Source organism: Mauremys reevesii, linkage group 2 (genome assembly GCF_016161935.1).
Source record: "Mauremys reevesii isolate NIE-2019 linkage group 2, ASM1616193v1, whole genome shotgun sequence".
Classification (NCBI taxonomy): Eukaryota; Metazoa; Chordata; order Testudines; family Geoemydidae; genus Mauremys; species Mauremys reevesii.
Window position 1 is genome coordinate 54191155 of NC_052624.1, and position 16671 is coordinate 54207825.

Here is a 16671-nt window from a genome sequence, read left to right on the forward strand (position 1 = left end):
TTAAGAACCCATATCCATACATGTGAACTTTCTACAAGAATTGAGGACAACACCAAAAGCAGCATGAATTTTGCAGCTCCCTGTTCAGCTAAGGATTCCCTACATATCACTAAAAAAAGTTAATATTTAAAAAAAGTTTATGAAAACCAGTCAAGGTCCTACTTCTTAAAGCCTACATTTTAAGGCCTGAATGGACCAATGTGATCATCTAGTCCAATTTCCTGCACAGCACAGCCCATAGATTTTCACCCAATAATTCCTGCATGAAGCCAAGTAACTTGTGGTTAAACTTGAGCAAACACCACCTTAATTATCCTACGCTGATTGCAATAAGAACTGGTAACATCAGAGTGCCCCTACTCCTCCTTAACAATAATGGGCATTATATCTGTGTCTGCCATAACTCCAAATCAGAATTCATATTCAAGGCCCTGTATGTAGCTTGTGTAGCAGCACTGATACAGGAAATGATTGCTGCTGGTTGACAGCCATCACTCTGGACACACTGAGCTACCTCTCCTTATTGGTCTAGCTGCACTACCGCAATTACAGAACCTAACAATGCATTGGAGAATTTCCTATTATTACTCTCAGACAATTTGCAATTCAGGCAAATATTCTTCACTCCCAAAATAATGATACAACAAGGTATTTGCGTCCTTATGTGGCTAGGATTAAGGTTGCATGTGAAGCAGCACCACAAATAAGCATTGCCTGATTTTGAATTTGGTGTTTTGAAGTCCCACATCTCAGAAGGATATATATATGGAGCAGAAGGCATTGTTCTGTGGCAGCATCTTAACTTCATCTCAAAGATTTTTGTAAGTGATTATTTTTTAAAGAAAAGAGCAACTATAACTTTGTTTACACAAATATATTACTCATCAGAATAAACATGAATGTTCTCTGGCTTTTTAATGATGAACTAGATCACTTCCTGAGGTCCCTTCCAGACCTACATTTCTATGATTCTATGAAATGATCATATTAACAGACCCTTTTAATTAAATAAATCTTTTTTTTAGTTCTTCAGTGTATATTTTACTTTCAAAAGAATAAAGCATCACTCCAAGCAGCAAATTTGTATATAATTATCTATTTATAAATGCTTATTCTGCCATGTCATTTTTTAAAAACATTTTGTTATATTAATCACATTTTTAAACCACTGAATAAAAAAAGAAGAATTACCCCTTCAGGATTATATTTTGCTAGCACACCATTACCATGGAATTCTTCCAGAACATCCTTAATTTTCTTGGTGGAGTCTAGAATAAAATAGAAAAAATAACAGGAAATTGATTTATACGGTATGAACTGTAGTCAATAAAAGTATTATTTGTTTCAGATTGGGTTTGTGCTGTTGAGAATATAGTCTCTTTTCAAAGTGCATGCGTAATCTCCTCTAGGAGTATGGGAATTACCAGCGCAGTAAGTAGAGAACATATTGTGCCCTCCAATTTAATAAAAACGACGACAAAAACATCTGAAAAATTGTATACTCTGTGACCTAACCTTTGACAGTGGTTGAATAACACATTTCAGAAAATGCTGTTTGCATCAGCGACTTTAAGTCATTTTTGCACTCTCCTGATCCTGTGCCAGCTGTGAATCAGGCTAGTCCTCCTCAGTGTAAGTTAGATGCTTTCAGGCATAAGTCACAATGGACACAAGGGTCATGAAAGCAGCCAGGACACACCAGAATGCAGGGAAGACCAGGGCAATGCCCATTCTCCACAACCAGGCCCTCTATACCAGCCACAGGGAAGGGCATAGAAGCCATTGTACCAACTCTATACCACTCAAGTATTCTCTTACTGTGGCCAGTTTTGCAAGTGTTAGAGTTATTTTACCCCAGCAGAGTGGTGCAAAGCAACACTACCGCAGCAGACATATGGCTCTTTAACTTTTCTATTTTCTCCCCACCACCCCCTGTTATAAATGTTAAACTGAAATAGAATGATTTTAAGCACTCCACCTGCAGGAATTCTCTGTAGGTATTGACTCACAACTGGTAAATAATTTTCAACTGACATTCTGACTGCTCACTATTAATACAAAAATTTCAATAACTATTCACTGTGCAAATCCCTGGACTCGGATTCTTTCAAAACACGCCATTCACTTACATGTGAGCATTTCACATTATCTGAAACAGCTAACAGAAACTAACAACTCAGTCATGTCTTAAATAGCATTCAGTAGGCACTTTACGTTACAAATAGCAGGCGTAGCTCTGTGCATATTTTTAAGTTATAATCAGCAAAATACAATACTGTGGTAGCTTTTGAGAGTTAAAAGAAATTTACCATCTGCAAACTGACGTAAAAAAAAGAAAATGCATCTTTAAATTAATAAATAGACCTGAAAAGGGAAATATGGCACCAAGGAAGAATGTATGTAATAAAAAAAAAAAGTCTTAGTTGTAATACATTACAAACTGAGGGGAAACAATTGCAGAGCAGTTCAAGCACTGTAAGAACTAATGCTTTCACAGTTCCATTATAATGAAAGCTCAGGACAATATAGCTCTGACGGTCTTTAGCCCACGCAAGCCTCTCCAGCATGACAATATTGCGATCCATCAGAAAAGACTCCTCAGCCCCCTAAGAGCCCAACAATGAACCCCCTTGGCAGACATAATCTTTGTATTGAGGGATAGACGAATAAGACTATAACGAGAGAGACTGTTGCTAATTGCTGTCTTGTTGCATGATCTAAGGTGTGTGGATGCCCCACAATCTGAAATGCACCAAACAAGTTCACTTCATTTTCCAGACAAATAAAAATCTTTGTAATAAGGAAAACAGTACTGTATAATGTGAATTATACACTATGTTAAGAACACCGGTACAGGGCAAAATTAGCCCAATTTGTATTATTCAACATTAATGTGATTGTAATGTCCAGAGGAGGCCTGACTCAGTATTAGGGCCCCACTGTGCTAAGTGCTATATAAACTCATATTCCATGCACAGAAGCACTTCAGGTTCTAAGGCCCTGATCCTACAAAGATTTAGTCATGTGAGGAATTGCACGCGGGAAGCACTCAGTTGGATGAGATCTTTCCTTTTGGGCCGCATTCGGAGCTTGCTGATGGACAACTTCTCCTCTTTTACTGGACCCCTCACACTTGGAGAATCTCTCAAGGATCTATTCTACTGACCATCCTACTGAATAACCATATGAACACACCTGCACTATATCCTAATCATTTCCCATGCTGATAGCAAAGTCATCCAACTATCTGAGAGCCTGACTGAGATCAGCAAGTGTACGAAAGGTGGATGGCTGAAACTAAATCCAAGGAACACAAAGTTGATGTTGGTGGGAAGACAGCTAAGTAGAATAGACAAATATAAAAATTCCCCCCTTTCTGGGGCAGAAGCTACCCCCAAATGAAAGCCTCACCTTTCTGAAGTGCTATAAGGTTGAGTCAAGGCTTTCTATCAGAAATGGCCATACCTCCTCTTTCTTTTGTTTTCCCAGCTGTATTTTTAGTCATCTTTAAACAAACATTATATACACATATAACTTTAAATTATACAAACAGTATTACCAAGTTGGATATGTTTCTTATAACTTCAGAAAATTTTTAATTCTGCTCCCAGCAGTGATGCTTAAAATAAAATAAAAAAAAAATCTCAAGTAGAACTAAGATGGGGAAAGTTTCAGCAATAGTATCTCTAACCCTTCTCTTTATGCATGCCAGCTGGACCCTGTGGTCTAACGACACACTTCTCCCATACTCTGCATGTCACTGAAAAGGAGGGATGTGGGTCTAAGTTCTGCCTGGGTTACCCCAGCTCCCCAGGAGTCTTTTAAATTCTGGACAGGTAGTATATTCATCATAGGAACAATGTGATACATCTCCCAACAACTGAGGCATGGTCATTTATCATTTCCCTTTGTTTATAGTCTTTCAAGCAGTTTTAAATCCATAGGACAGTATTAATATCCAAGCCAACTTGAAATAATTTTTTAAAATGTCATGAGACAATATATCAGCTTTTTTTAAAAATCCAAATATATTACATCTACTGCCTGCCCTTCATTCACTAGGTCTATCAGAAAAGAAATCAAGTTCTCCTTTCACAGTTTTGGTAATATAAACCAATACTGGGAGCATGTTCAGCCCAGCTTGCTTTAATAGGTTTCCGTAAAAGGACTTGTATTGTAAGATCATTTCAAAGCTTCGTTACTACATGAAGATCACATCAAATAAAATAAGAAATATTGGTTCGGAAAGTTATAAGCCAGTGAAAATGGGAAGATCCAACGAAACACTTTCTCAACTACACTGATAATTAAAATAGCTAATGAGTAAATGCTTCCTGGGAAAACTAAACAAATTGCAAAGTATGATGTGGATCAGGCATAATACAAAAAGGAAACAAAGTGATTAATCGTCCAATGAATAATTATTATCCTTCTTTGTGAGGAAACCATTCTAACAAGTAATTGCCCCGGAAATGCTGCTTCTACAAGCAGGACTATGTATTGATCCAAAGTAGGCAATTTCAACTTGTGTGTTTTTCTTTGGGGATAGGTAGGGTGACCATACAGCCCATTTTGACTGGGACTGTCCCTTTTTTTAAGCTCTGTCCTGACCTTTTGTGTGTGGTGGGTTTTTTTGTGGGGGGGAGAGGGCGACAAAAGTGATGATCAGTTGGCAAGAGCAAATGGGACAAATGTCCACTTTTGCCCAAAAGTTCCATAGAGGAATGTGCAGGAGGGGCAAATAGCGATGCCAGTTCTGTGGGGGATGAGGGGGAAATCAGACCTCCGGCGAGCAGCAACAGCCATGCAGGGGAGGGGGCAGACAGGGCTCTGAGCAATTCCAGACCCATGCAGGGGGCAGGCTGGCTCAGATGAGAGCCCTGCGTGAGGGAATTGTGGGGCAGGACGTAGGCCAGGTATTACCTTAAATCAGTATTTAGATACACATACCCTAGTTGAAATGGTTACAACACATAACAAAAGCTGGGGTACAAGAATCATCCAATGTGATTATTATACAACAGTGCAGAGCAGATAGGATTAGCTTTGATTTGGTGGATTTAGTAGGCTAAAGGTTGGAAATGACAAAAAGATCATAATACAGCTAGTACATAAGGTTGCAATCTGAATTATAAGCAAGGTGAACAGTTTAGAAAAGTTGAATCAGATGTGAGGGAGCTACTTTTGTCTTTCAGTTAATTTGGAGAAGAGAGACACTTTTTAGATCTGGGGTGGGCAAACTACAGCCTGCGAGTCATTTTAAACCAGCCCATAAACTCCTGCTGGGGAGTGGGGTCTGGGGCTTGCCCCGCTCCGGCACTCCACCTGGGGAGCAGGATTGGGGGTGCACCACACAGCTTCTGGAAGCTGCAGCATGGCCCCGCTCCAGTGTTCCAGCTGGGGCGCACCACATGGATCCTGGAAGCCACGGCATAGCCCCACTCCAGCGCTCCAGCCAGGGGATACCACATGGCTCCTGGAAGCCGTGGCATGGCCCCTCTCCAGCTCGGGCACAGAGCCGGGGACCACACCACACAGCTCCCAGAAGCAGCTGCATGGCCCCGATCCGGTGCTCCAGCCGGGGCGCAGAGTCGGGGGCCACATCACACAGCTGTCAGAAGCCATGGCACAGTTCCCTTCTGGCGCTCCAGCTGGGGCACAGGATCGAGGGCTGCTCCATGCAGCCCCTGGAAACTGTGGCATGGCCCCGCTCTGGCTCCTACACACTCCAATGGCCCCACTCCAATGGCTCCCTGTGGCGCTCCAATGGGAGCTGCAGGGGCGGTGCCCACGGGCGGGGCGGGGCCCACGGGCGGGGCAGCGTGGAGAGCCGCCTGACTGCGCTGCCACATAGGAGCTGGAGAAGGAACATGCCGCTGCTTCCGAGAGCTGCTTGAGATGAGTGCTGCCCGGAGCCTGCACCCCTGAGCCTCTCCGCACCCGCCCCCAACTCCTGCCCGACCCCTCATTCCTCTCCCGCCCTCCAAACCCGTCGATCCCAGCCCAGAGCACCCTCCTGCACCCCAAATACCTCATCTCCAGCCCCACCCCAGAGTCCCCCTCTCCCCCCAGCCAGAGCCCTCACACTTCCCCCTCTCCCCCCAGCACCCCAACCCCAATTTTGTGAGCATTCATGGCCCGCCATGCAATTTCTATTTCCAGATGCGGCCCTCTGTCCAAAAAGTTTGCCCACCCCTGTTTTAGGTACAGACGGTCACAGAGAAAGCACATATACATATAATGTATAAACACTATCAAGAAAAGTATGATATGCAGAAAAGTAATGAAAGGAGCACAATACTTAGTAATTAGAATAGACAAAGGTAAACCATGCATCCGACGAAGTGGGTATTCACCCACAAAAGCTCATGCTCCAATACGTCTGTTAGTCTATAAGGTGCAACAGGACTCTTAGCTGCTTTTACAGATCCAGACTAACACGGCTACCCCTCTGACAAAGGTAAACCAGTGGCAGTTACCATCCACACACAAAAATGGAAATGAGGCTAGTTTGGAGTGCAAAGAATTAAAGCAGGGGTGGCCAAACTTACTGACCCTCAAGACGCATACGATAATCTTCAGAAGTTCGAGAGCCACGGGGCGCACCTGCCGGGGCTCAAGGCTTCAGCTCCACAGGGCATGCCTGCCAGGGCTCGGGGCTTCTGCCCCGTGGGGCGTGCCTGCTGGGGCTTCAGCCCCACTCCTGCTGAAGCCCCAAGCCTCAACACATGTGCCCTGAGCCCCGGCACCTCCCCATAGGGCTAAAGTCCTGAGACCCCCTTCATCACAGGGCATAAGCCCCTACCCCCCACTACCCTGCCACAGGGCAGAACCTCCATCTACCAGATTGGGTGGTGTGGGGGAACGGGGGCGGGGAGGGCTTCACAAGCTGCACTTTAAATGTAAAAGAGCCACATGCAGCTCATGAGCTGCAGTTCAGCCACACCTGAATTAAAGAATTAGGCAACTCTGGGCTGGTCTACACTGCCACTTAAATCAATGTAACTTAGGTCGCTCAGGGGTTAAAAAAGACACTCCTCTGAGCAATGTAAGTTACATCGACGTAAACTCTGTCCACACTGACACTATGTCATCAGGAGATGCTTTCCCGCCGACAGCTTCCGCCTCTCACGGAGGTGGAGTAATTATGCCAACGGGACAATGTTCTCCTGTCTGCATAGCACATCTTCACCAGATGTGCTGCAGCTGCACCAATGTAGTGCTCTAGTGTAGACTTGCCCTTTGTAGTTAGAAAAATATGATAATTAAAGTTAGCATAAAAGTATTCTAAAATTTATAACACACCCCCGCCCCCCCCGCAAAATGATTGAAGTGAGACTCTGAAGTTAAAAGGTAACTCTTCTCACTCACCCACTGTAATATTACAATGGGGCGAGATTTAGGGTACGTCTTCACTACCCGCCGTATCGGCGGGTAGCAATCGATTTCTTGGGGATCAATATATCGCGTCTCATCTAGACGCGATATATCGATCCCCAAACGCACTCCTGTCAACTCCGGAACTCCACCAACCCGAACGGCGGTAGCGGAGTCGACATGGGGAGCCGCGGACATCGATCCTGCGCCGTGAGGACGGTAGGTAATTCGATATAAGATACTTCAACTTCAGTTACGTTATTCACATAGCTGAAGTTGCGTATCTTATATCGATTTTCCCCCGTAGTGTAGACCAGCCCCTAGAGATGCTTCTCTCCTGGCAGGTAATTCACACATGCAAAAGCAGCATAGCTGTAGAGGGTAAGTGTGTAAGATACAGGGCACAGCAAAACAGTAATTTAATGGAGTTAAAGTTAGGAATTTAGTTGAAGCAAATCAAAACAAAAAATAACCAATGATTTTTCCCAGTTTGAACACAATTAATTTAGATTTAGTTATGTACTTAACAAATCACGGATTTTAAGGATAGCTCTTTTAAGCAGTAAGCCAAATAATTTAGTAAGTCAAGTGAAGGGAGTTTAGCACTATACACAAGATGTAAACAATAATTCTGACAGATACAAGTGAAAACCTGTAGTTTAAATCAGTATTAAATCAGTTTTAGTCAGAGGTGAAAGTAAAGTGGTACAGGCCAGTACAGCGTACCGGTAAAAAGTGTCCGCCTGTCCCAGCCCGTACCGCTGACTTTAAAGTGCTGCAGCAGTGCTTTAATGTCCCTGCCCCTTTTGCTCCCCGCCCCAGGCCGCTGATGGCGGGGGGGTTGAGGGAGGCAAAAGGAGTAGCTACCCTAGGGCCAGCGATTTAAATCACCGCTAGCAGGCTGGCTAGGGGACGCTGACCCCCCAGCCCTGCCCCTTCCACCTGAGGCCCTGCCCCTTCAGGGGGGGGGAACAAAGCTGCCCCCTCTCCCGTACCGGTAAGAGAGAAATTTTACTTTCACCCCTGGTTTTAGTTACAATGTTGTCAGATTCAAATGCTATAAAAAAATTAGTCCAGTTACATTTTTAGGAGAATTTCCCCCAATTTAAAACAATTTTAAGGCTCTATTACTTTCCTACTTCTAGCATAATTTTTCTTGGTGTCTATTTGGGATCAGGATATCTTTACAGTATCTATGGACGATATTAAGTTTATTAATTCAAAGATTCAGAAGAATGGCCTGAATTTAGGAGCAAGAATCTAAACCACAAGGGAATGCAGGATTCTAGAAAGGCAGTATTTACACTTTCCCAGGCCAAATTCTGCCTTCCTTCAAAGCACAGAATTTCCCTATGGAATCATATCAGTAAGTACTGACTTAACTCTTTCATTTAGATCAGAGTGGGATTTATTTCATGCTTCCTTCTGTTGTCTGGGGAGTCTTCAGGTGTGGTGAGGATCTCTTTCTTGATGTCTTCGATTTTCAGGAAAGCACTTTCTTTCCTAAGGCTGCTTATATTGGGTATTTTGGCCCTCTAAGGATATGTCTACACTACAATTACGCACCTGGCCTATGCCAGCTGACTTGGCTAGTGGGGCTCGGGATAAAGGCACTGCTTAATTATGGTGTAGAGACCCTCCCACCTCACACGGTCCTAGAGCCCAGACTCCAGACGAAGCCCAAACATCTTCACTGCAGTTAAAACAGCCCCTTAGCCCAAGACCCGCAAGCCTGAGTCAGCTGGCATGGGCCAGCCTTGGTTTTTTAATTGCAGTTAGACATACTGTAAGATTCCAAAACCTGGGTTCTAGCCAGTAAAGGACTTCAGTTATAAGGAACTCTTTCTTGGGAGAACAAAATCACTGAACACTGCTGACAAGAATAGGGGGTCTCTTCCTGAGTCAGGATCAGAATGTCTTAGTGTTTGGAACCTCTGTACCTGTAGATAGAGGATTTCTTAGATGAAAAGAGAATTCTTCTGCAATGGAGAGAGAAACAACAAACTGGGATTTTGAACCATATTTATATAGTTATTTACCCATTTAGTTGTATTGAAGGGCCCTTTTACATTTTGGGGAGGTATTTCTTTTTATTGCAGATGGTTATCCAACAACTGAACAAGTCCAAGAGTCATGACAAGTTTCCTGCCCAACCAGCAGATGGCATTCAAACTCCAAAAAAGTCCATCTTTCCAGGGATTTCCATCCTCCTTAATTTCTTCTTTGGCATTGTTAATTAAAATATACAATAACAGAATTGTTCAAAAAAGTCTTTTGGCTCAATTTTCTGCCTTGGTTATGTTTGGATTCAAGAATATATAATTCAAGTGTGAACTGTTTCATTGTATCATTACCTTATAACTTTTAAGTAAAAGAATATCACAATTGCATATTCAGGGTCCAAAATCAGACCCTTTGGACACCACACTTCTGATAATGTTCCTTCTATGGAAGAGTATACACAGAAAGATTGATGACACATATACTTATAGTCAAGAGAACACTAAGCAGGAAACATTCAGTATTATTTATTTTGAACTGCCTAAATAAATAAAACTCAAATGGGATAATGTGCAGATGGAACCAAAATTCTGTCCACTCCCTATATTTTTTCACCCAACTGCTCAAACAAGGGATCTAGGAGCTCTATGACACCCCCACCCCCCCCCACACACACACACACTGGACAGGAAGGTATGGCACACTGGCCCAGGGAAGTACTCTAAGAACATCACATGACTTTTAGAAATGCATGGGATAATGCTGAACAAAGCATATATTTTGTACTTTGAGACAGCTTTACTTCCTTATACTGAAAGGAAAATGTCAGTCCTTATTAATAATTTTTCCTGGCATTCTTTACTGTGGACATTAGAAAAAATGCATAATTTGTTTAGAAAAACAAAGTAGCCATAAAAAAAGGTCTACTCAGGTTATCATATATGTAAGCAGTGGGATGATTTTCAAATTAGTATTCAGTAAACACTTCACATGACCTCTCACTGCAGGTATGATTAGCGATGGTAATCACATAACAGTCTTGGAACTAAATTCTGCTTGGTTACAGAAGTACCTCTCCCACTGACTTCAATTGTCGTTTCACTTGTGTAACTAAAAGCAGAAAACATTATTAATAATTTTTTGTATTATCATAGTGCCTAGAGGCTCCAATCAGAACCTGGGTCCAATTTGCTTGTCTCTACTAATAAAAAGGTGGTATTATGAACAACAACATTTCAAACACTTTTCCAAATTTATTTAATTAATCCTCATGACAGCTCTTTGAGGGAGGTCAGTATTATCCTCATCTATAAAATGTTAATATTAATGCAGCCAGCACATATATGTTAGACGTAGTATTTATGTGCACATTATTAATATGATATTCATTGTGTGTGTGTGCAGTGGGAGGTTATATTAACTGAAAGTATTATGCTCTTCCCACAATTCTTCTCACCCATGTCAAGTATCCCACAACATTTTTATAAAGTTGTAGCATTAGTACACAGGAATCCTGTCAAAGACAAGAAACATTAATAGTGTGTACTAACACAGGTTGGGATGTACCTTTACATCCAAATGGTTTGGAATGCGATTTCTAAAGCAAAAAATAAAGAAGGCACATCATAGTACCTAAAAATAAGTTTAAAAGCTGATTGGTGAATTTTAGTCCTGGGTGACAGTGCTCTTTAACTTGCAAAACAGATATGATATAAATAGAGGTACTTTTGTGGGTGTTTCTTTGAAGCCCACCTACCGTGGAAAGTGAACATGCTGCGAGATAAGAATTGCTTACCAAAAAATGAGATATGTATGTCTCATTTTCGTACTGTACTGTTTTGCCTTTAGGCAATAAATTGGCTACCTTGGTTATTTGGTCTCTTGAGCATTGTTAATAGCAAACCACAAGTGTAGTGAAATGACTGACACTACATTTTAATCAAAAGGCGTTGTGCAGGAGGTCAGACTAGATGATCACAATGGTTCCTTCTGACCTTAAAGTCTATGATTCTATGAACTTGCCCAAGACCACACAGGAAATCAGTTTGAGTGCTGGGATTAGAACTCAGGGCTTCCTGATTCCCAGTCCTCTGCTTAAAGCTCTCAATCACAAATCATTCTCAAATAACTCTAAATAATATTTATAATTCTAAACCATTGTACTGCCACAATTTAAAATAAAAACACAAGATATTAACCAGTCTCTCCAACACCTCCTTGCAGATGTCTAGCTGAAGCTCAATATTGCTAACATACAGCCCTTAATCTTACCCTTCAAGCCCTCTCTGCTATCTTCTTTCGTTGATCACTGTGGACATCACCACCATCCTGCCTGTCACACAAGTGCATAAAGTGACCTTTGTCATCTTCAACTCAGACCTACCTCTCTCTTGGTACTAAAACATCCAGGTTATGTCTAAATCTTGCAGATTATTTCTGTATAAGATCTTTAAGATATGGTCCTCTCTGTTCATCCACACATTTAAAAAACTCTTCTCCAGGCTCTCTCGACTACTACAACATTCCTCTCTGATCTTGACAAATGCACTCTTGCCCTGCTCAGATCCATTCAGAATGCTACTACAAAGATCATTTTCCTAGCCCCTCATTTTCACCATCACCCCTCTCTCTGCATTCCTCCACTGGCTCCGCTTTCTCTATTGCATAAAACAAATTAAATTGTCTTCATTTTTAAGGCCCTCCATGGCCTATCCCCATCCCTCACTCACTATCAATGTCAGCTCCTGCCTCTGATTGGCCCATGATGCCAGTCTCCATCACCCACTTCTTAAATTATAAAACAAGCACCTTTGTGCTTTCTCCCATGTTTCCCCTCATGCTTGGGAATTGCTCCCTGTAAACATCTGCAATGCTCTCACTATTCTCCTTCAAAATCCTCCTTAAACTCTCCTTTTCCATGATGTCTACAAAAAGCTTGACAACAGTCAGGCCATTGGAGTACTGACAACACACTATCATATTGACCAAATTGTCCTGTTGTTTCCTTGTACTCCCATCCATCTATATCCATCTGTTGTTGCTTGCTCCATACTTCAATGTAAGTTCTTTGAGACAGAGACTGTCTTTTTCTGTGTTTATACAATGCTTAGCACACTAGGGTCCTGATCCAGGATAAGGACTCCAAGACATTAGGACAGTATAAACAATAATAAATAGATGCTAATCTCATATGTGGCATGGATGGCTGCATTGCTTGTGCACTTTGAGACAGGGCATCTACTAATTGCCAGAGACTAGAGATGGAACCATACATCTGAATTCAGAATCTGCCACCCAACTTATAATTTTGTAAGCATAAATATTCAGTTCAATTTAATAATTTATTCAGAAATCTCCTGAGCAAGCATGGGTACATTTTTAAAACAGTACAAGATAGGTACCGACTGATCTCCACTTAGCTTGTTTGTTAGCTTCTGACAAGACATGTTTCAATACAATACTCAACATAAAATAATTGGTGAGGTTTAAATAATACATGGTACAGTCTTTCAATTCTAAGCCCAAAAAATAAATCAGAAAAAGCAGAGGAGTTCAATAAATATTTCTGTTCTATATTTGGGAAAAAGCCAAATGATGTATTCATATCATATGATGGTGATTAAATAATTTACATTCCAACATTAACACAGGATGATGTTAAAACATCAGCTACTAAAGTTAAGAATTTTTAGATCAGTGGGTCCAAATAACTTACACCCAAGAATTTTCAAAAAAGTGCTCAAGGAGCTCTCTCGACTGTTAGTGCTGATATTCAATAAATCTTGAAACACTGGGGAAGTTCCACAAGACTGGAAGAACGTTAACATTTTGCCAATATTTTAAAAGGCAAATGTGATGACCCAGATAATTATAGGACTGGCTAATATATAGGTCTCAAAAACTGTTAACAGGAAACCATCATCAAATGGATGCGTTTGTAGAGGGGTCCTTCACGGATTTGTTCTTGGCCCTACACCATTTATTGGTTTTATCAAAGACTTGGAAGAAAACTTGATATCATTATCATTTGAAGATGACACAAAGATTTGAGGGAGTAGCAAATAATGAGAGAGACAAGTCACTTATACAAAGTGATCCAACAGAAATATAGGAGACTGATCATTCCCCATGAATGGAGGAGATTCCTCAATAAGACAGACACTGTTGTGAGAAAAACATGCTGTGATGGCAAGGGATTGTCATGAATAATATTGATAGCTGTATATGTGATGTCAGTTAGAACCTGTGTGCAACTTCACTAACGTGTGTGAAGGTGGCAGATTTTAGAAAGCATCTACACAAGATTCTACGAAGATGAAAAAGACCCTCTGTTTGTGGTACAAGTCAGTACGAATGATGAAGGGAATTGTAAGAGGTGTTATAAGATTTTTTCTAATAGTATAAATTTATCTTCCATCTAGGACCTCCACTGTAACTTTCCTGGAAATGCTGCTGATTCCATACACAGAGCCAGTTACACAGTGGAAACCGTGGGACCCAAAAGTGTGAAAGAGAAGATAGCATAGAAAGGATGGTTTAAATTTATTAGACATTGGAGAACCTTTTGCTGGAAAGGTGACTATGCAAAATAGGTGGGCTTAATAAAACCAAAGCAAATCACATTGCTGTCAAAGAGACCTGAGGTTGAAAAGCTGGGGAACTATTTAAACTATGAATCAGGGAAAAGCCAATAAGTGCTGAGGATTACTCAGTTCTGACAAAGACGTTTGTTAATAACAACATGAACAAAACTATGACTCCAGAAGTTGCAGAAGTACAGTGCAATACGGAAATATTTCAGACACAGGAGCAATAAAAACTAAAAGTGTCTATGTACCAATCTGAGATGCTTCAAGCAGCAGTGGTGCCACTGGAAGAAAGTCCACTAGGGGACAAAGAAGAGTAACCGTCCAGTTCCCTGCTCCCCACATCTTGATCCTGGACAGGGAAAGGAGATGTTTGGGCATTAGGCCCCCAATTAATTTCCCAATAGCACAGCATGTGTCTGAAGCCTCAACCACCATCCTTCTGGATCATTCCAGTCCCTCTAGGACCAACAGACTCCCCAGTAGGAGTAGCAACAGGCCTTCACAAACACTCTCGCCTTCCTACATCCCTCTGAACAATGTGCACAAACTGCTCAATTGTGTACAGGACAAGGTTTGAGCAATGGAAAAGGGATGTGTGACACTCTGTACCTTGGGGGAACACCCAGCACCCCCATGTTCATCATTGTAAAATGATTGTGTGGTATTCAATGCAAAGTTTGTCATGACAGGTGTCTTCAGAAGGGTCATGATGCACTGAGCATTGTTGTTACCATAATGTGATAGCAATGTTATAGTAATCGTTGTTATAGTAATGTTATAGGTTATAATTTCATGTATATAGTTATGAGGCTGAAAATGTGTCCTCATGGCTTAAAATAAGCCCAGGCAAAAACTCTCCAAGAGCAGAGAGGCAGGGAATGTATGGGACAAACCCAGCCCAGCCTAGACAGCAACAAAAGGATCTGTTGGACTCTTGAGTGAGTCACCCTTCTTCCTTTTGTCAGTTTAGAACTGCAATGAGGTAATGCTCACCTGACTCTGAAGGGGGAGGGGAGAGCCAAGAGGGAAGAAAGAACATGATAAAAGGGAGAGACTTTGCCATGCTCTTCCTCTCTCTTCCACCTACAGCTACAGACACCACACCAAGTGACTGAAGTACTAATCCAAGGGGAGAGCCTGGCTGAAGAGCAACCAGCCAGCCTGTGGTGAGAAGCATCTAAGTTTGTAAGGACATTGAAAGTGTTAGGATCAGCTTAGAATGTGTTTTGCTTTTATTTCGTTTGACCAAATCTGACTTGTTATGTTTTGACTTATAATCACCTAAAGTCTATCTTTATAGTTAATAGATTTGTTTATTCTACCTGAAGCAGTGCATTTAGTTTGGAGTATGTCAGAGGCTCCCCTTGGATAACAAGCCTGGTACATATCAATTTCTTTGTTAAATTGGCAAACTCATATAAGCTTGCAGCATCGAGCAACATAACTGGACACTGCAAGATGGAGGTTCCTAGGGTTGTGTCTGGGACCGGAGATATTGGCTAGCATCATTTGGTTGCACAATCCAAGGAGCAGCTTACATGCCAGAGGCTGTGTGTGAACAGCCCAGGAGTGGGGGTTCTCACAGCAGAGCAGGGTAAGACTGGTTCCCAGAGTCAATGATTGGGGTGACCTAGCAGATCACCAGTCCAGGTAACACCAGAGAGGAACGTCACAGGATGATAACCACGAGGGTAGTATGGGAAGAACACTGCTATAGTGCCACTGCCAGGAAGGATGTTGTAGGTAGAATGGGGGACGGAAATGCAGAAATGCCATTAGAACAAAAAACAAGGGTTCAAAGAAAAGGCTATACAGTGAGGGTTGGGCTAAAGCAATATTGTTTCAGAATAGTCTAAAGACAGAATAAATAAATCTACAACAATAGAAATAGTAATAGTGCATATGCTACAATTCAATTTTCAGTCTCAGAACCTTGTTAAAACCAGCTTTTTCAGACCTAACAAAGATGTTAGTTCTCACTGAAGACTAATTGCATGCTCATTCCAAACCATTTTTGCTGTAATCCACATTTAAAAAAGTATGGTTTCTGTTTTGTTTTAATTCTCTCTCTCCAGTGAAGCATAGTTTTGATGCCAAGAAAAAAAGTGTACCTAAGAATTGGATTCAATGTATTGTTTTCCATTTCCAGGTAACTCAAATATGATGGAAATTTTGGTCAAATTTTCCTTACTACCACCCAAAATAATAATTAAAAATTCCTTTGGAAAGATAGCAAGCAAGAAAGATTTAAGCCCCAAAAGAGAATAATTTAGAAATCAATGTGAAAACAAGGGGCTATATACTAGGAACTATTTTTCAACCTGAACTGCAGTAGTTGCTACTGAACAACAGCTAGAGTACAAGTAATGTCAATTAAAAATCCAGATGTGTACTTCAATTTTCATGAGAACTGTTCATAATCAAGTTCCTTATTGGACTGTAACTGAATTTGACGCCTACAATAAATAGAAAATGAAAAGTCATTTTCTACCCCTGCATCTCCATTCTGTAAGCCTAATACAGCAGCGACATGAAAAATGTCAGCAACCTTCCAAAATCCTGAATATGTGGAGGTGAGAAAGCCTCCAAAGAATTTTCAGAAAGATTTTCCAAACATGGCACTGGCCACCATATTTCATATATATGAAGAGGGTTCCAAATCTTACTACATCAGGCCCAGCAAACTTGAGTACATATAATGAAA

The 16671-nt window shown here is 41.4% G+C and overlaps 1 protein-coding gene across 2 annotated transcripts in view; it reads right to left on the reverse strand.

Annotated features, from left to right (window-relative positions):
• DGKB (diacylglycerol kinase beta) overlaps positions 1 to 16671 on the reverse strand; it is a 474599-nt gene that overhangs the window by 424170 nt on the left and 33758 nt on the right. For both annotated transcript variants that reach the window (XM_039523585.1, XM_039523584.1), the window contains exon 2: positions 1192 to 1268. In XM_039523585.1, coding sequence (XP_039379519.1) covers positions 1192 to 1268 — 77 coding nt within the window. The remainder of the gene's footprint in view (positions 1 to 1191; positions 1269 to 16671) is intronic.